This window comes from Lagenorhynchus albirostris, chromosome 14, assembly GCF_949774975.1.
Source record: "Lagenorhynchus albirostris chromosome 14, mLagAlb1.1, whole genome shotgun sequence".
Lineage (NCBI taxonomy): Eukaryota > Metazoa > Chordata > Mammalia > Artiodactyla > Delphinidae > Lagenorhynchus > Lagenorhynchus albirostris.
This window is the reverse complement of record NC_083108.1, coordinates 16,868,887-16,889,687: the sequence shown is the minus strand read 5'-3', so window position 1 is coordinate 16,889,687 and position 20,801 is coordinate 16,868,887. Positions and strand designations below refer to the sequence as shown.

Sequence of the window (20,801 nt, the reverse complement as noted above, 5' to 3'; positions counted from 1 at the left end):
TGTGAAACTCAGTCATACACATCAAAATAGACAGCAAATATCAATCATACCTCAAAAAAAAATAAAGAAAGAAAAGAGGGAGGAAAGAATGAAAGGAAGGGAAGAAGGACGGCAAGAACTCAATTCCACAGCACCAATGAATAATACTCATGGCTTCCCTGAGTGTTAGTTAAGTACAAAGTACAAATACATCTTTATAGCTCTTTCAGCTGTGTCCAGACCGCTGCAATTTCCAGAGCTCTGGGAAGGAAACGGCCCAAGGGGAATCCTCGCTAACTTGCTTTCTCTATCCCCTACAATTCTTCTTACATCATAGCCTTCTCATAACTAATAGAAAATAAGAATGCTGCTCTAGCACTACCAGATGTGCACTAAAACCGTTTATTTATTTATTTTTTAACTACAGAACTGAGATACATGGAAGGCAAAATGCACTGCACAGGTTATGGATAAGTATAGGCATTTACAAGTATCTTACTTTTGAACAGGAAGTGTCATGAGGTCTCGATCCGAGAAGAGCCTCAGAAGGAAGTCGTGAACTTCTCCGACGGTTTCAGGGCCTCCCATGTTCAGCATTAATATTCCAGTTTTCGGCTTCCTACATAAATCAAAAGGCAACAATGGATTTGTAACACTTCTAGGGTAGAATTTTGTTTCTGCTAGCAAACTCTCATCTAATCTGTTCAATGCAAAGATGAAAAGCTACAGATCTCTTCACTGCCATCACAGTGAACACATGAGGCCTCCAGCTTGCACAGGCCAAGGTCCCAGCTCAGACTCTGACCTTCACCGTCTAGCTCCATCCCTGTCCCTGGACTTTCCCTGGGCTCCAAATATTCCTCTATTAAACTGTCAGCCCTGAACAAAGATCCCATTCTTTGGGGACTGAGGGTCAAGGTGTAAACCTAAAATTGTCCTGAGGCTGAAACACTTGTTCATATGACTGCCTCGTGCCTACACAGGTTACCTGATCTCTCCAAGCTTAAGTTTCCTCATCTGTAAAATAGCGAGTCCACCAATTACCTCAAAAAGTTATTTTGAGAATTAAGTGCATAATGTACTTACTCAGCATAAGCTGCCACAAACAGTAGGTTCTATTCTACACAGAGGAGCCGTGGGTTTCCCTATAATTTTAAACCTCCCCAGTAAACGATCAGCCCTTATTTACTCCCTTCTCTTTAGTTAATTATTAAATTATTAATGGCTTAAATTATTTCTTGCTACTCTGCTTCCTTCTCCAGAGCCTGCCTTTACTCCTGCTCAGTGTCCCCTGCTGTGATAAACTACGTTTCTCACTTTACACTCACCTCGCCATCCTTCATCTAAAACCCACTACTTAGGTAATTCCTGTAAAACACTGTTCTGAATTGTTCAAATTAGTCCCAGGCTAAAGAATCAACCACTGGATGAGCAAAAGGAAACAAAAAGAAAGTCATGCAGCTTCTGGGAAATTTTTTTTAAAAAGGACTATGCAAAAATGTAAACTTATAAAATCCACAGCTGCTCTGAGGCCTGCACCGCCGAAGTGAGCCAGGCCAGGATGAGTTCTCTATTCCTAAACCAGCCAGGGGGCAAGATGGAGCCAGAGCAGGACCAAGTGTCTCCCCTGAGCTTCGGGGAGCCACCAGAAGACCATGACTCTGGTCGGAGCCACAAGGTCAAAGCCTGAGATGGGAGCGTGGAGAACTGCGGGCCTGTCTTTCCTCCTGTGACAGGAGTGAAAGAGGCTGCCGGTGGGGAAAAGAAAGGACAAGGAGTGTTTCTTCCACTCATCCTTTTGTTTCTTTTTGTGCACTGTAAACATTTAGATATAATTCACATACCATAACACCTGCTATTTTAAACCGTACAATTTGGTGTTTTTTAATATATGCTCAAGGTTAGGCAACCATTACAGCTATCTAATTCCTAAACATTTTCCTCAGCCCCCAAAACCCCACTTATCCATTACAGCCATTCCCCATTCTCCCTCTCCCTCACCCCTGGCAACCACTAATCTACTTTCTGGGCCCATGGATTTGCCTATCAACAGAAATAGAGTCATAATATGTGGCCTTCTGTGTCTGGTTTCTTTCACTTAGCATAAAATTTGCAAGGTTCATCCATATTGTAGCATGAATCAGTACGTCCTTCCCTTTCGTGGCTGAATAATATTCCAACGTATGGGTATCCTCTCCACTCACTCTTGATAAAGCAGCCGAGGAACAAGCAGCCTGATGTTGATTTAAAACACCATTGTTACAAATGCCGAGGGGTCTACTTTCTAAATCTCCTACGGCAAGACCACCTCTAGCTAATGCAGTGACTGCAGCAATCCTGCTGAGATGGGTCTCGTTTGGAAGATTGCTCTTAAAGTGTTCTAGAGCTAATGATATCATGATGACATTTTAATTGTAATTTTTAAAAAAATGTTAATAATGTTTGGCAATAATTTTAGGCAACAGAGTGTGTCAAATTTATACAAGTAGAAACCATTTTCTTGATCAAACACAGTATAGGTGGATGAAGTAGAAATCTGAATTCTCAGCCTAAGTTTTCAAAATAAGAACCAATTTCTGGGGAAAGGGAAGTGCTGCATTACAATGAACTCAGGGACTTTCTAATTTAGACCCCATTATATAGATTAAGCAAATTCACTTTTTTCGCATCATTGTCTTAGGCCAGGGTTTCTTGACCTCAGCACTGCTGACATTGGGGGCTGGATAATCCTTTGTTGTGGGACTGTCTTGTGCTTTGTAGGAGGTTTAGTGGCAACCTTGCCTCTACTTACTAGATGGCAATAGCACACACACTACCCCAGCTGTGACAACCAAAAATGTCTCCAGACATTGCCAAATATGTCCCAGGGACAAAAATGATCCCCCATCCCACCCTCTGCTCAGAACTACTGTGTTAGAGGAAAGGGGTTTAATCTCTTTTTACTAAACCAAGCAACCACACTGAAGTTGTTGTTCCATAACTTTTCTACCCCCTCGGGCCAGAAGTCCTATCAATGAATTAACAAACTGGTGTTTTGTTTTCTTGATACCTGAAAATTCCAGATTCATTATATTGTGAAATTGTAATATTCCCTTAATCTTTCTACTTAGGCCACTGGTGTTCTGGGATTCTGTCTCTCACCCTCAAAAGCTGTGACTCACAATAAATTAAGTGCATTTTTCCATGGATTGCTGCCAGTTAACAGATTACTGGTTAAGAAACCCCACGCTAAGAGACTTACCTAAGCCACAGAGGGCATCAATGTGCAAACAGGATTTAGAACTGTTTTTCATCTATAACACCTGAGCTCAGAACAAGAGTGGCTTTAAATGGGATGTTACTCTACCCTGCAAACCCATGTTTTGCAAACCATGTTGATCTTATACATGAAAATACCTAAATACACTTGCACTTAATTCAAAACTGTGTTGCGCATGACGAATGGCGCATTAGGAAGCCCTAGTCCAACATCCCTCTGTTCCCGAATGTGAACTGCAAAGCTTTAGTCAGGGTTGCTGTCTCTTCTCCCCTCCAGACACAGAACATCTGACACCAAAGTCTGAATGGTCAAGTTCCCCTTGTTTGAATGTAAAAGCGTGTAAGGCAAACATATTGAAAGCTTCTCATTTGAAAAGGTTGCCACATTTTGCCATTTATATTCTTGCACTCTCAAAATATGAGGTTTTTCCTTTGAACTATTAACTGGACAAACCAAAACTTAAGCTCATCAATTAACAAAGGAACAGATTAATTCTATTCTACTATATATAGTCATCATCAAGATAAAAAACAAATCCCAGCTCTTCATTAAATCTCCAAGATGTAATTGGCCAGAGGATCTATACTGCCTCTAGAACAGGGCTTGGCAAACTCCAGTCCATGGGTCAAATTTGCCCACACACCCCCTGCCTACTTTTGTAAATAAAGTTTTATTGGAACAGGGCTTCCCTGGTGGCTCAGTGGTTAAGAATCTGCCTGCCAATGCAGGGGACACGGGCTCGAGCCCTGGTCCGGGAAGATCCCACGTGCCACGGGGCAACTAAGCCCGTGCTCCACAACTACTGAGCCTGCGCTCTAGAGCCCATGAGCCACAACTGCTGAAGCCCGTGCACCTAGAGCCCGTGCTCTGCAGCAAGAGAAGCCACTGCAATGAGAAGCGCACACATCGCAACGAAGAGTAGCCTCTGCTCGCTGCAACGAGAGAAAGCCCACACGCAGCAACAAAGACCCAACACAAACACAGCCAAAAATAAATAAAATAAATTAATTTTTTAAAAAAACGTTTTATTGGAACAGAGTTCCAGTCATTTGTTTACGTATCACCTGTGCCTGCTCTCACATTATGATGGGGGAGGTGAATAGCAGCAAACAAGACCAAATGGCCCACGAAGCCTGAAAACATGTACCACTCAGCCCTTTGAGGACAAATTTGTAGTGTAGCATTGTCTAGAGTAGTCTGAGCACTAAGCAGCACGAGGCCTTCATCATATCTGGCATCAGAATGACTCACAAAGACACTCACCACTTCAGCATCTCTAATTTTTGTTTGTTTGTTTGTTTTTGTTTTTGCGGTATGCAGGCCTCTCACTGTTGTGGCCTCTCCCGTTGCGGAGCACAGGCTCCGGACGCGCAGGCTCAGCAGCCATGGCTCACGGGCCCAGCCGCTCCGCGGCATGTGGGATCTTCCCGGACCGGGGCACGAACCCGTGTCCCCTGCACCGGCAGGCAGAATCCCAACCACTGCGCCACCAGGGAAGCCCCATCATCTCTAATATTTAAAACCCAGAAATAACCTATGTGCCCCATAACATGAGATTGGATAAATAAATTAAGATTTAATAAAATACTCTTAGGCTATAAAAATTATGTAGACTTTTTACAGTTATGTGGTAGACATTAAATAAAAAGAGGAAGTTATAAAAATAATATATGTAGTATTATCACATTATGATAAATATATACTGAGTAAATATTAATAGATACAGGTATAGAGACAAAATACTGGGTGGTGAGATTATCAGTGATTGTTTTTTTTCCTGTCTGTATTTTCTAAAATGAACCGATTTCTTTTGTATAAATATGATATAAAGTTACTTACTAGAATTTGGGAGTCTTTTTAGATTTTTATTCAATTTTAATAATTTAATCTTAAGACGATTTATTTATTTATTTATTTTTGCGGTACGCGGGCTTCTCACTGTTGTGGCCTCTCCCGTTGCGGAGCACAGGCTCTGGACGCGCAGGCTCAGCGGCCATGGCTCACGGGCCCAGCCACTCCACGGCATGCGGGATCTTCCCAGATCAGGGCATGAACCCGTGTCCCGTGCATCGGCAGGCGGACTCTCAACCACTGCGCCACCAGGGAAGCCCTTAAGGCAATTTATGTTGTTGACTTTTGCCACCAGGATAACATAGTAATGAAATAATTTTTCTCCCAGGGTTTTACGTCCAATCAGTTCTTCAGTTTACACCAAATACTTACCCCAAACCCTAAATACTTAAAGCACTTTGTACTATGGCTGAGGTGAGAAAAGAGGGGCCGTGGGGGGCAAGGAGGAGTGGCGTCCTGCTGGGCATGCCCCCAGGATGGAGACAGTGTCTGTGCTTCCTGTCTCCCTTCCCACGTGTGGTTTTTCAGGAGGCCAGAGAGTCGAAAGGAGATGATTTGGGACCCCACCTTACTGCCCTATCCCCAACAAACCTCAGTTCACTAAGTGCTCCATCATCATACCCAGGATCACACAATTAAAAATAACAAACACAAAATATGACTATTTTCAAAGCTGTAAAGCTCTCGTGGAACATCTGGTCTACCAGAAAGGTCAAGGCGTTAATAGTTCACGGCTACTTTCTCTCTGCCCAGTGTTAAAGTGCATTACTCCTATCTGTGTACTCATCTAAAAAGCGACCTTTGCAGTTTTCTGTTGCCTCTGTACCAGAGGAAGACTTGAAAACAGCTGTGGCCTCTGATATTGAAGAGGACACCCAGTAGCAATGCCATGCCTGCTGACGTCCACCCACAAACAGCAGAGGTGAGGTAGGGAACGTACTTTGTTTCTTTAATAAACTGTAAATCACATTATGGCATTTACAATAATATTCACTGCCTTAACAGTTTACTACAGAAATTCTTGGTGGATTCGTGATTCCTTTTCCTGCACAGGAGATGTATTTCATAAGTATAATCATGTTAGGTTCATAAACATATTTCCGGCATACACATAATTTCTGTTATGGGACATATTCCAAAACTAAATTCCCACACGATTTGCAGATTGTTTGTACTCACTCTGTGTCCTTTAACAAAAGCCCTGTGGGATTTTTATTTGTCAACCAGACCTCAATAAAGCTGGGGAAAAAAATTTTAACAGAAAATGTAAAAAATCTATCAAAATTCAAAAACACTTTTAAAGCCTTAATTGGGGGTGCAATCTATAAGTTTAACAGCTATTGAAAGCAAGCCAGGAAAATAACATACCACTCCTTACATAGTGGGTTCTCCCAACACCTCTTCTCCTAGGTAGCTGGTATGCACCGGTGTTTGCGTCAAGAAAGAGAAATCCTTATTAGGGCCTAAAATTAGACTCGTACCTGTTCCCCGGCTGGACTTGAGGTCTGGGGCTTCCGGCGCGTTGGGCTGTCTCTGTGGCGGCTGCCGCCGTGGCTGCACTCGACTGGCACCTCCGTGGCCGACAGGCCCTTGAGCCACCATATACCACTGTGACAAGAGTAAAGTGGCAGCATGAAATCTAGCTGGAAAGTGATTGCTTTTGAAGAGGTCCTCAGAGCATAATTCCTGGATCTAAAAGTTCATAGAGATGCTACAGCAGAGGTGATTTCCCCAGCATTTCACTGCAGGCGGGTGAAGGCTCTTAAGACCTCTCTGAGGGGGTGGGATGGCGTCCCCTAGGATGGCTTACAGGACTTGCATGGAGGCTTTTTAGAAGCCACACACACCTCCTCTCACTGCCTTGGCCGCCGCTTTTGACATGATCCCTCATGAGATCATGCATGTTATGACGGCAGCATACTGCTCATATGAAAGGTGAGGAGCCTGCAGAAAAGGTTAAGAAACACTGATTTAAGGAGTGGAAACTGGGCCAGTTTTCCACCACTTGCACAGATCTCATGTCTGCCTCCTAGCCTTCTCCAATATAGTACCAGAACTAAGAACCCCAGAATTGCCCTTGGACTCTGACAAGGGCCGGGGGACGGAGGTGCTCTGCTTTCAAGGGCCGATTCTGGTCCGCCTCCTTCTGCATCCTGCCCCATGGGGTATGCCATCTGCATGGCCAAGGATTCATGGACCCCCAGAGTCCATGCCCCCCATTCCTGACCAGGCTCCCAGGACCCAGGACCTCAGAATTCCCTGCCCCAAAAGCTCCACTTCCAGGGTCTGGCGCAGGCCTCTTTCCTGCATCCATCCTCCTGACGGCAGATCGCACCATCAGTATAAGCAATTCTTGATCTGAAGGGTAGCCAACTGGTGGCTGTTCATAGGGTCAAGAATGGAGCTTGAACATACATACACACTGGAGTATGCACAAGACTCTTCACCATGCCGGGCAGGCCAGGAGTGGGAAGAGAAGCAGGGAAGTCTGCCCGCCCGAGGCAACTTTCTCAAGGCCGCGGCATTTCTGCAGGAACTGTGAAGAGTTCAAGAGTTCACCCTTCCAGGCCGTTAGCAAGGTCTACTTGTCAGCACAGCAGAACAGAACATAATTCACAGTCTGTTAGCTTGCTGTATACGGGTCTTGTCCTGGGCACCACAAAGTTAGTTGTGGGCCTGGAGAGCCTATCTGGATCGAGGAGTCCATGGGCCATACCCAGTTATAGCATGAAGGGTACTCATCCTTAAACAACACAGAGTGAAATTAAACTGAAACCACACAGTAGGTACTCAAGATGGCAAAATGCAGGACAGTAGTTACTACCATGCCCCGCAGTATACACACAACCTCCCTTCCCCAGTCTCAAACCAGCGGGTCTGAAACCAGCCTGAGATCAGTCTCCTTCTACCCACCTCCTACTTACGAGTCAAAGGTGTTCTGGTGAGGAACCCGGGCTGTGGACCAACGGACCCGACTCTGAATCCAGTTCTGCCACTTACTAGTAATGTAACTGGGGCTGGGTTATAATCTTTCTGAGCCTTAGTTTCCCCAGCTGTAAAATGGTGAAACCCTGTTATCTGCATCCGTGTAAAGATTACAGCAGATAAGGCCAGTGCAGCACTCTTCACAGGGCCTGCCTCATATGTTAGTACCAGTATTCTTTTCCTTGGTAAGTGTCTAGAGCATAGGGACTACACCGTCTCTGATTTTTTTTCTTTTTTGTTTTTTATCACCTAGCAGGTCTATAAAATATAGGAGAATGATATTTCCAGGCCACTTAGATTTCCAACTATCCAGATTGTGCACATTCCCAACAGAGCCAATTACGTGAGCTTGAGCTGAAAAATCCTTATTACATCAAAGCAGAAGTGCAAAGATTGACATAAAGAACTTCAATTCCGCTCACATGAAGTCTCAAACCAACTCACATCTCCTTATTTCAGACAAGTTCAATTCTGAACTGCACGATGAGATTTAACCAGGTTCTCAATCAAGCTGCGATGTCTGCAATTCCTTATATAAATGAGGTTATATCAGATTCCATGGAGTATCAGAATAGAACTTTGGCATTACATAATTTGACTGCTGGTAATATAATAAGATTTCCTCCTGCAAACTTTAAAAGGGGGTGGGGTAGGGGTGGGGAATAAGGATGAGACTAGAGTCTCCAACCAGTACATTAGCATTGCTTAGTACAGTTTGGGAGCTGGTAGGTTTTCAAGCTGCCAAAAACTATTGCCATGCCCCCTACTTACAAAATTCTCTTCTCTGAGGTTAAATAAATTCTCAAAGAAGGTGATGCTAATGATGGATCCTTTCTGCTCAGGACATAGGGTTAACACACCCACCTCTCAAGGACTTCTCTAAAACACTCCTCTCCCTTGATGATCTGAAGACTCCAGAAAAACAGAGTATCTCCTACCAAATGATTAGTGCTAATCTAGCTAAAGAAGTTTAAAGTAATTATTCAAAGAACCAAATGAGACTCCTGAATGCACTCAGCTCACAGCTTAAGAGAAATTCGAAGGCACAGGCAGCATCGTGTGGTGTAGTGTGTGTTCTGGAGCTAGAGAGATCTGAGCAGAAATTCCAGATAGGACCAAACAAGCTGTGTGACAGTAATTGGGCAACTCACTGAGCTACTCCAAGCCTCACTTTTCTCATCTGTAAAACAGTGATAAGGCCAAACTTGCAGGGCTGTTGTAAAGATTAGGAAAATTTTTAAAAATCTATGTCCAGCCCCAAGAACAGTGTCTGGCACAATGCATGAAGTAAGAACACTCAATACTAAGGATCTGCCCACTTATGAACTAAGACCAGGTAACTCTAACCCTACTCTTGGCATGGACAACTGGTCTACCTTTGGAAGGCCTACAAACAATAAAAGCTATAAAACCAAGGGATATGCAGAAAAGATGATGTAAGAAAACAAAACTTCATTAATTCCTGGACACACCCAATAGGTGAATCATTCAAAAGTATACCTGTGACTTAAGAAGTTCATGGGTATCAAGTGATTCTCCAAAACTATTATTTAATATTTTGGATGCTTGGGGGTGGTACGTGGGAGGGTAGAAAACAAGATACACAAGTACCTAATGCAGCCCTTTTCTATCACACAGCAGATGAAGATTATTTCAAAAGGTCCTTATAAACATGAGTATCATTTTAAAAATTAACAGAAATAAGGTTCTGTATTGTAACTATTAATAAACACTTGGCGAGGGGAGGCTTTAAGAAAAAAATTGTTATTTTTCTAGTATGGAGCCAGAATGTTTTCATGTATTAATTTAAACATTGATATTCTTTTTTATTATTCTAGATTTGATTTTTCCAATTACAAAAGACATATATGCCTAACGTAAAAAATCTGGAAAGAAAACGTTACAAAGAAACAATAATTCTTTATTCTATTAACTTTCTAAAATATACGTATATACTGTATACATATATACTAGGGAGTTTCTTATTAATTCTGTACTATGCTAAAAACATAGAGTGTAAAACTTTGCTTTTCTACTTTGAGAATTCATTTTGAGAAATACTACTCAATTTTTTCTAACCCAGATGTTAATCCCTTCATATAAAACAAGATAAAGTATTATAACTACATCTAAAATCAGAGTCTGTAATTCAATTGAACTTCAAATCTACTTCTGCTGTGGTTTCTGAATCCTTCCACTTGGTTACTTATAACCTGGACAACAAAGCATTTAAAGTTTCTCATATTGTTCTATGACCTCAACTCTAGAGCCTGTCAGACTTTCTTTGCCACAGGAAGGGTCAGTGAAAGAAAAGACTAATTTGATACTTCTTTCAGCCCCGTTACTGGCACTGTGCTTCCTTTTCTTAAAAGATAATGTCTTTCGTCTCCCACTGCCCTTAGTGACCTGATTGTCATTGGACACTGGGTCCTTATTATTTTTCCAACAAAGGCACCTGTAATAAGATATGGAGGTTCAGAGTGGACTCTCCACTCCTTTTCAGTAGGTGACAGATTGATGAATTAGGGAACTTCTTAGAAAAATAAGTCAGGTCTGTGTCCAGTCATCATTCAAATATACAAATTAAGCATCTTAGTAGGTGGCAGCCTTTTACATAATAATAACTGAACATTTTGAGGTTATCTATGCATCTACTGTGTGCCAGGGACTGTGCTACAGGCTTTACCTCTATCCTGCTAATCTTCACGGCAAGCCTATGAGGTAGCCTCACTCAGGGGGGTCACAGGAATGCTGCAGAGCTAGTGACCCAGCCAGGTGTGTCTGAACCAGAGTCCCGTCCGCTCCTCCTGTGGACACAACCTACATTCACGTCTGTATCAGAAAAGTGTGAGGTTGTCCATGGGTCTTATTTCTTCTCCAAATATCTCTAGAAAATACTAGCCTGAGCTGCCCCGCGGTGGGTCCTGCTGCCAAGGACAAGTGGGCACCGGGTGACGCCAGGGGCCAGGGCAGCAGTGGACACAGTGTGACCTCCACCACCAGAGAGGGAACCCCAGGGTAGATGCCCATGGTGATAATGAGGATAATGATGCCAACGGCACTGTCTGTGGCAGGCCCTTAACACACTCTGCCTCCCGAAATCACAACAATCCTGCGACTATCATTATTCTTATTTTACAGATAAGAACTAAGGCTCTTAGAAATGCAGCCACTGCTCACGGCCACCCAGCTGACCGATGTGACTCCGGGACCCCTCCCCGCGGCCTCTCAGGGTCCTCGGGGGACCCACGTAACCCACTCTCGCCCCTCCCAGTGGAGTGCCCCTTTCCGGATCCTTTCTCCGCCCCTCGCCCCGCCGCGGGCAGCTTCCTGCGCAGCCCGCCGCCGCTCCTTGGAAGTTCCCAGGCCCGGGGACCCCAGCGCCAGCTGCCCGCTGTCCCCGCCTCGGCGGCGGCCGCGACAGCCCCACTTACGCCGATCGCGGAGCAGGACGCCCGCAGATCGCAGGGCCGCAGCCATGTTTGTGCTGACTAAAACCATTCCCGGGGCAGCCTCGGCCCGGGACCTGGGTTCCTCCCGCTGCAGCACACCCAGGCGCGGGCCCCACCAACAGCTAGCAGCAGACCTCAGCACCCACCACCCACGCCTCCTTATCAGGCGCGGCCACTCCCTGCGCCCGGGCTGTGCGCCCGCTCATTGGTGCCGGGCAGGGGCGGGGCTTCAGGGGCGGGGCCAGGTGGAGACACGCCCCTCCCCGGGAGCCCGCCCTGCAGCAGCGAGGTGCCCCGGGTAGAGAAAGGGTCCCAGGCTGTGCAATTGGCACCTTCCACCCAAACCACCAAAAATCCGTGCGGGTCGCCCTGAACGAACGCCCTGGTTGCATGCGCCCACCTGACCAAGGCAGGAACTGCAGCCATGACAACGCAAAGAACTTTCTTCACATTTCCACTACTATCACTTACATATGACAATGCTTTTGCCTCAATTCTCCAGTTTTGTGGCCTAGTTACAGCACAACTGTACCGACCCTGTTTTATTTTGCTTTGTTTTCAGAATGAGAAAAGGAATTATTTTATATCAGACACTCATGACATACTTGTTAAGTTCCTCTGTAGTATCTCTATGCAGCAGAGTTTCACAGCTGGAACCAGAAAGCAAACATTAGGCTGCTAACGTGATAGCATTAGGAAAAGTGAAGGCCAGTCCGGCAAACACATTTTTTGGTGGGCTGGTACGGTGAGCTCTGTCAGTATCATGTCTGTGCACCTTCGCAGGGTGACTGCCTGGCCCCAATCCCGCGCACAGAACAGGTGCCCCCCGCATTTCTAGCCCTTGCTACATTCCCACACCTCTGCCCGCCCATCTGGCCCTAATGCTCAGTGCGTCTCGAAATACAAGACCAACCTTTGGAATAGAAAGGTGTCAGGCACCATTCTTTCATTCACTGAACAAGTATTGAGCACCTACTGTGTGCACTGGGGAAACAGCAGTGAACAGAGCAGACAAGGGGCTTACATAGGGATTAGGGGAGAGACAGAAAATAATCACAATATGTAGTATTTAGGGTGATGATGAGCGTTAGAAAGAATGAAGCTATGTAAGGGAGATGAGGGAGGGTAGGCTAGTGCAAGTTGAAATAGATGGGTCAGAGAAGACCTCACTGACATTTGGGCAAAGACCTGAGGAAGTAAGGGGGCAAGCCACGTGGAACATTCCAGGAAAATGGAGTCTAGATTGAGTGCAAAACCAGTTTTCTGTAGCTAAAATGTATGCTCTTGATTGAATTCGTTTATTTATTATTAAAGTGGGTCCTCTTTCTGGTTTTCAGCTTGGTGTAAAATGTCAACTTAAGTGGATTGCCTTTCATATTATCTACACGATCTTCAAATCAGGCAAGAGATGTCTCTCGAGAAACAGACAGTAAAACTTGCTCCTCGTATCAACTGCTTTCCTATACATTTTGCTAGCTCTCCATTCTCAGAATGAAAATTACATTAGTTTAATTTGCCCTTTGAAGAGGTGATCTTTATAGATAATATACTCCTCTACCTAAAGCCTAAACCCATTGCTTTTAAATCAACTACACAAAACGTCTTTACAGTTTGAAATGCTGTGCTGGAAAAAGTGTCGACAAGGCCAGAGAAGTAGAAAAAGCCCAGGGTTTTTAATGACTGAGCTATGTGGGCTCTTCTCGGCCCAGGAGGCTCAGGGTAAGTCACCCTTCCATCCCGGGTGCTGTACCGCTCCTGCTAAGTGGAGATAGCAGGGGTCTTCTGGTCCCTCCCAGGGAAATGCTGATGATTAGTGACAAGGCATAAAGGTACCAAATCTCATGTAATCAACATTGGGGCAAGTTAAATTTGTATCTGGCCAGAAAAAAAAAGGAACTAACAAACCATGTTTTATTAACTATATCAACATAATAACATTTTAAAACATGAATCAGCACCATTTCATTCATTTTCCTTTTACTGACTCTTAAAAAACTCATTCAAAAGTATACTCATGTATAAAACCTCCCGACACACATATTAAGACTCATAGGTTACAAATGGAAACAGAACTTCATTATTTTTCCCCAAAGAGCTCTTCAGGACATTTGTTATTTCTAATCTATGGCTTATTTCTTACAAAAAGCATCAAATACAACAGCTTTTCAGTGAGTAAATTTTTATGTTCTTCTGAAGTGAAAACAGATAAAATATGCTTTATATGGGTCCTTTTCAAAACTGATAGGAAAACACAGCCCTTAAATCAGAAGATGTGAATTCTAAATACGGGTTTTACTAAGAAATCCAGAGAGCCCTTGAAAGGCTAAAGAAATTTATAAAACTATATGAGATTTATATATATAGGTATATATACACATATGTATGTGTATATAAATGCATTTTTTTCTGGCTTAAATATCTGTACCAAAATTATAACCACTTCCCTTAACAAACAGAAAGCACATTCTCTGGGCCAACTCAGATAAGCAGCACCCCCACCACCCGGGAGAGGGTTTGCCTGAGCTCTGGTGACTTAATTAGTGAAGAAAGCATTCTCTTCTCACAGACAGCACTCAGAATCCAGCCTGTGATCCTAAATAAAATGAATTTGTTGGTTTCAGCTCAATGCTTCAGGAAAGGGGTGGGGGGAGATCCCCTAATTCATTATTTGCCATGATTGGCACCTCTGAGCTACACAAACTAAATTTAGATTACTCAATTCTGTCTCCTTAATCAGAACAACAGGGCGAGGATGGGGGCTTTCAGTGCAAGAGACACAGTGGCTGGGTGAAGCAGACAAATGGTGAGCTCTGATGATTACTCAGAGAAACCTGACGGATTGTCCCCACAACTGTTTTAAGCAAAGAGGCCACCAAATGCAGGCCAATGCGATGTGCATTTTGACTGCCACTCTTAACCACGCAGACCCTTAAGCCCACTAGTGATGATGGGTTTATTCGTTCATGTGCACATATTTTCTGAGAGTCTACTATGAGCAAAGCGTTATATCGGATACTGGGAAGGATAAAAAAAATAAACTGTATTCTCAAGTAGCTCATTCATTTATGAAACAAATATGTTAGTGACAAGGCACGTGGTGGGCACTGAGCATTACAGCAATGAATTGGACTATCTCTACTTTCATGCAACTTACATTCTAGAAGGCAAGGCAGACAATAAACAAAAGATCCATACCATAAGGTTAGCTGTGACTAGGAACCATGAAGAAAAATAATAACTGAGGCAAAGGAATGGAGAGAGGCAGGAAATGTTAGTTTCGGGGGTGCAGTGGGACAGGGCCTCTCCGCAAAGGTGCCAGTTGAACGGGCCTGTGGGGAGTGAGGGAGGTTCTCTGTGGAAGGGCTTTGCAAGCAGAGGGATCAGAAAGTGCTGGAACACATTTGAGGCTTGTATTAGTTCCCTGGGGCTGCTGGAACAAAATACCACAAACCAGGCTGCTTAAAACAACAGAAATGGGGGCTTTCCTGGTGGCGCAGTGGTTGAGAGTCCACCTGCCGATGCAGGGGACACGGGTTCGTGCCCCGGTCCGGGAAGATCCCACATGCCACGGAGCGGCTGGGCCCGTGAGCCATGGCCGCTGAGCCTGCGCGTCCGGAGCCTGTGCTCTGCAATGGGAGAGGACACAACAGTGAGAGGCCCGCATACTGAAAAAAATAAGAAATGTATTGTCTTCCAGTTCTGAGGCTGGAAGTCCACGTCAGTGTCAACAGGGCCACGCTCCCTCAGCAGTCTGTCGGGGAGAATCCTTTCCTGCCTCTTCCTAGCTTCTGGCAGTGGCCAGCAACCCTTGGCTTTCCTTGCCTTGTAGCATCACTCGGATCTCTGCCTCTGTGGTCATGTAGCCTTCTCCCTGTGTGTCTCTTTTCCCATAACCATCTTCCCTTCTAGAAGGACACCAGTCGTATTGGATTAAGAGCTCACCCTATTGACCTCATCAGAACTTGGTTACATCTGCAAAGACCCTACTGGTAAATAAGATAACGTTTCCAAGTACCAGAGGGGAGGATTTCAACATATCGGGTTTTTTTTTGAGGGAGAGGGACACAGTTCACCCCATAACAAGGCCTTGAGGGACAGTAAAGAGACTGCGTGTCTTGAGCAGAGTGTGTGGGGTGGAGGGGAAGGAGTTTCGGCCTATTAGGTGATGAAAGACTTCATCTTATCAAGTGATCTCCCTCTAACAGAACGATCCATGCTTACGGTTCAAAAGGTTCACTTTGCCTGCGGTGTAGAGAGAAAACTGGAGCTCTTGCGCCAGTATTAAGACACGTACCACATGACTAAATAATTTCATTTTCTCCTAAGGGTTCTAATTCTTTTTGAGATCATATTGGGCAAGAGTGTTTTTCTCCAGCGAGGTCTCTGCCCCCGGGGTGGTGGGAGGGTCCCTCCAGAGCATTTCTGGTCTGCCTCTGCCAGGATTGCAGGGTCCCACCAGGCTTAGATGGGGTTTCTGTACACTTCTTGGCTTCGTAGTGCTGCCCCTTGCAGATACATTCAAACCAGGAAAGCTGACTTTTTCCAGGAAGCTTTCATTCCCTGTCCAGAGCCCTGGGCAGGTGGCAGTCTTCCATGTCCTTCTCTGGCTACAGGGCCAGTTTTCTAGATTTCACAGAAGGGCCAGCCCCCCAAGTCTCTTTCATGCAGAGAGGGGTCTAGCCCTTGGTCCACTTTCCTGTCTGGGTGTAGGGTGGGCACTGTAGGAGCTGCGTACATGATGTGCTCACTTTGTGAAAATTCGTAGTGTTGCACACTTATGGTGTGTGCCCTTTTTTGTACGAATAGTATACTTTAGTATAACTTTTTTTTTTTTTTTGCAGTACGCGGGCCTCTCACTGCTGTGGCCTCTCCCATTGCGGAGCACAGGCTCCGGACGCACAGGCTCAGCGGCCATGGCTCACAGGCCCAGCTGCTCCGCAGCAAGTGGGATCTTCCCGGACCGGGGCACAAACCCATGTTCCCTGCATCGGCAGGCGGACTCTCAACCACTGTGCCACCAGGGAATCCCTAGTATAACTTTTAAAAATACCCCCGAGTGCCTTTATCTGGGTTCAATTCTCCCTCTAACTCCCATACCCAACCTAACAGCTCTGGTTTAGAGACCCTCTCTACTCCCTCCTCTCCAATTCTGATGCCTAGAGGTGTTCCTTTCACTCAGCTAAGAGGAGGGTCTGTGTGGAATTATTATATTTATCCGGTAGAGTTACCTGTTTATAGTGGGAGAGGAAGAGGTGAGCAGAAGCTTCCCTGATAAAAATGAGTGGTGATTTCAGGCTGAGAGGATGCAGGGATGCTTTTTCATCGGGGTGGTATAGAATTTACAAGAAAAGTAGGCTTGTTGTATACTGAATGTGAGGGGACACTCTGAAGGCAGAAGAGCACACGATTACCAAGAGCAAGACGTTCACTTGGCCACCGCACAGCATCTGGAAAGGATTCAGAGCTAAGCGTGGTGAGAGAAGGCTGAGGACTGAGCCTGAACGTGCTGAGAAATTGGACCTTTGTTGGTAGGTGAACGGGAGTCATGCATGGTCATGACAGTCATGGAGAAGAGTAGCCTGTGCTCTGAGGAAAAGGATTGAGCAAGCAGGGTCCAGGCTATAAGAGAGGAGAGACAGGGAGAACAAATAGAAGACAGTGGCCACCGTTCACAAAAGAGGTGTTGAGGGGCGTGGCCAAGGAAAGTGAAGACAGAAATAGGCAAGTAATGGCACACTGGAGATTAGAGGGAGGGCAGAATCGGGTAATTCAAGGTCTTCAGCAGTAGTGAGACCAAAAAAGAGAAATACATTAGTCAGCAGGACAGCTGGTTTGAGGCAAAGATGAATGCACTTTTTTATATTTGTTGTTTTCATGTTGTCTTTGTTTTTGCCTGAGTATGTTTTACATTGCAAGAAGGACAAACAGGTACAGCCATCCAACAGAAAGTTGTAGTGGTCACCTACATAGAAATAAGGATTGAAACCAACCATTCATTCAACCATTCATTTTTTAAAAATAAATTTATTTATTTGTTTATTTATTTATTTATTTTTGGCTGCGTTGGGTCTTCGTTGCTGCACACAGGCTTTCTCTAGTTGCAGCGAGTGGGGGCTACTCTTCGTTGTGGTATGCGGGCTTCTCATTGCGGTGGCTTCTCTTGTTGCAGAGCATGGGCTCTAGGCACATGGGCTTCAGTAGTTGTGGCTCGCGGGCTCAGTAGTTGTGGCTTGTGGGCTCTAGAGTGCAGGCTCAGTAGTTGTGGTGCACAGGCTCAGCTGCTCCACAGCATGTGGGATCTTCCAGGACCAGGGCTCAAACCCGTGTCCCCTGCATTGGCAGGCCGATTCTTAACCACTGCACCACGAGGGAAGCCCTAATCATTAATTCGTTTTACAAAACAATTTACGGAGAATTCATCACTCTCCTTGCTAATTTGTCCTTCTTAATAGCTAACAATAATTGAATGTTTATTCTCTTTCACCTATGTCCACTCCCTTTTGATTTATCTTCAAATACAGAGGGAAGATCTCTGGGTAAAAATGGGGGCTTGAACACATGGATGTACTTTCACTCCGACCCCCAAACCCCACTAAAATGTCAAGAGAGGTTTTGTTGTTGCTGACAGTGATGGTGTGTTTTGTTTGTTTTCAAGCACAAACCTAAAATGATGGGGAAAAAAGAAAAAGGAATGACAGCAACAAATTTGGGGAGCTGGAAGGCAGATGGATAAATGTTTCATGATTTAGCAAACTCAAAAAACCCTGAATCTTAAAATGGCCATCCTAAGACAAGAACCATACGGATTTACATGACAGAATCCCTAGGAGGTTTCAGACTGGCAGCAGTGGGTAGCCCTGGAAGTGGGGATGAAAGGGAGAGATGCTACATTGAGATAGATTTGGGGAACTAGACTTACCGAAGTTGTGGACACATAGCCCTCTTCACCCCTTTTCCCCCACAGGAGGTGGGAAGAGTCTGGAATCCAACTGGCCCAAGAGGAAAGATCTAAGGGTGTTGACATCTGGAATCCAACCGGCCCAAGAGGAAAGATCTAAGGATGATGACATCAGGGACTCCCATACTCAACATACTCAACAGTTCAGGCAGCTCACCCTACAGGAGGGCTCACATCTCCTCCCACACACTTCAAAAGCATTTTATCTGCTATTTGGAATTCTCAGCAGAAAACCAAGTATCACCTCACATCTGAAAAAAGCCTCTAAGAAGAAAGACAGAGACCCAAGCAAACAGAAGAAAACATACAGGAAGAAGAAAGCTTGAGTAAAAGACCATAAAGATGGAACTTTCTGAGGTCAGAATAAAAAAATTTTAAAATTTTACTATGCTAACAGAGATGAAAAATCCAATAGAAGGACTGGGGAAAAGTTGAGGAAAGCTCTCAGAAAATAGCAAGCAAAAAAAAAAAAGATAAAAGGAGGTCTACTATCTGAATAATAGCAGTTGTAGAAAGAAAGAAAAACAAACAAAAGAGGGGACACACAAAAAAAACAGTTTAAGAAAGTTTTCAAAACTGAAGGCCCTGACTTTCTGAATTTAAAGAGCCTACCAATTGCCCAGCAGAATGATGAACAGTCCCAAGGAATATCATATTTCAGAACATGGGGACAAGCTTCTAGAATAGACAGGTCATATGTAAAGGACCATGTATGAGAATGTTTGGGAATTCTCCATAGCAACATTGGAAGCTAGAATGGTAACACTGGAGGCCAGGGTTTCAAAATTCTGAGGGAAAAATGCTTTTTAACCCACAATTTTATATAGAGACTATGGTTTAAATGTGAAGATAGATTAAAAACATTTTTTAGATAGGCAAGTTCTCAGTGAATTGACATTCCATATACCCTTTCTCAGGAAATTACTGGAGGATGTGCTCCACCAAAAAGAGGAAGTAAACCAAGAAACAGGGAAACATGGGATACAGAAAACAGGCTGTCCATAGAGGAGAACGGTGAAGGGGATACCTGGAATGACAGCGAAAGAAGATCCCAGGACGACAACTATATTTCAAGATTGGAGTGTGGCTGGTTCACACTACAGCAGACAAGCTCTCAGAGAAGCTTCTATGGGAAGATATAACTGATGAGCACCTGATGTGTCTGAGCATCTTTGGAAAGTGAATTAATGATAAAGAAAAAAATAAGATGACTGTTAATTATGGGCAAAATGAAAAGGTGGCCAGAAAAGGAAAAGCAGTCATAGTATACAACATGGTCAACCAAAGTAATGATTTAACTAAGCTGGAAAGAGGGGGAGAAGAGAAGCATGCACATGAATGGTGGGACAGGGAGAGGAAGAAGCACAATCTTCTGCAGAAGAACAGGAGAGAGTGTCTAAAACCGAAAAATCGATAAAGTAATAGAAGCATGTTTTTCTTCATGACATGGAAGTAAATGCCTAAAGAATAAGTTAAAATTTTGAGCACCAACCATTTCTGTGAGCCAGGGTGCTACACTGTATTAAATTTTGACGCCAGAAACCAGCATCTTTGAACTGCAGAGTACACCAATGTTTTTTCGAAGATAATATTCTTCATCTTATCAAGTTAGTAGTAATCTATGAGGTAGAAGGAAACTTTTCAGCATAAGAAACGGAATCATTGAATTGACCAGCAATTAGCAAATACTATGAATGACAGCATTTGTACATCATAATATCTTTTTTCCTTAGAAGGACTGAATGAGATAATAGGATTCTAAGTTTAAAGGAATTCAAGCTTTGGTGTTTCAAACTTCATTCTGTCACTTTTAACAGCGCATCTTCAGGCATGTTTTTTAACTTTTCTCAACCATTACCTCAGGGGTAATAGGGCTATTATCCATATATAGGGATTATAGGGCTATAATTATAACATATATTGTATAAATTTATAATTTATATAATTATCACAAGAGGTTATTGTGGGGATTAAAGCACGTGACAGTACATGGCTGACACAAACCAGTACTCCATTATTGGCAGCTACCATCATTTTGAGAATTTCCCAGTATGACTTGAAAGCTAACGAGTGCACAGGTGTAGCGTTTTTGTGGCCACTGGCAATATTGGACAGTCTCAACCTTGCCCCAGTGTTCCCATTTTAACATAGAGATTGGGAACAATTTCAAGAGATTAATGTGAGATGAATGAGGACCTACAGTCATGATGATGAGAGGCTTAAGGCTGGCTTAGAAGAGGGAGGTAGCTACTCAGTGACAGTCACACTAAGTCTCCCACAGCCTCAGCTGGGCGGGCTTTTAAAAAGCATCCTGAGG

The 20,801-nt window shown here is 44.2% G+C and overlaps 1 protein-coding gene across 1 annotated transcript in view; it reads right to left on the bottom strand.

The window, feature by feature from the left end:
* FECH (ferrochelatase) overlaps positions 1–11,640 on the bottom strand; it is a 35,147-nt gene extending 23,507 nt beyond the window's left edge. Inside the window, exons 1-3 of the mRNA XM_060121173.1 lie at positions 11,509–11,640; positions 6,571–6,697; positions 479–598 (exon numbers count right to left, since the gene is read on the bottom strand). Of these exons, the coding sequence (XP_059977156.1) occupies positions 479–598; positions 6,571–6,697; positions 11,509–11,575 (314 nt within the window). The 5' untranslated portion in view covers positions 11,576–11,640. The remainder of the gene's footprint in view (positions 1–478; positions 599–6,570; positions 6,698–11,508) is intronic.
* Positions 11,641–20,801: the final 9,161 nt, after the last annotated feature.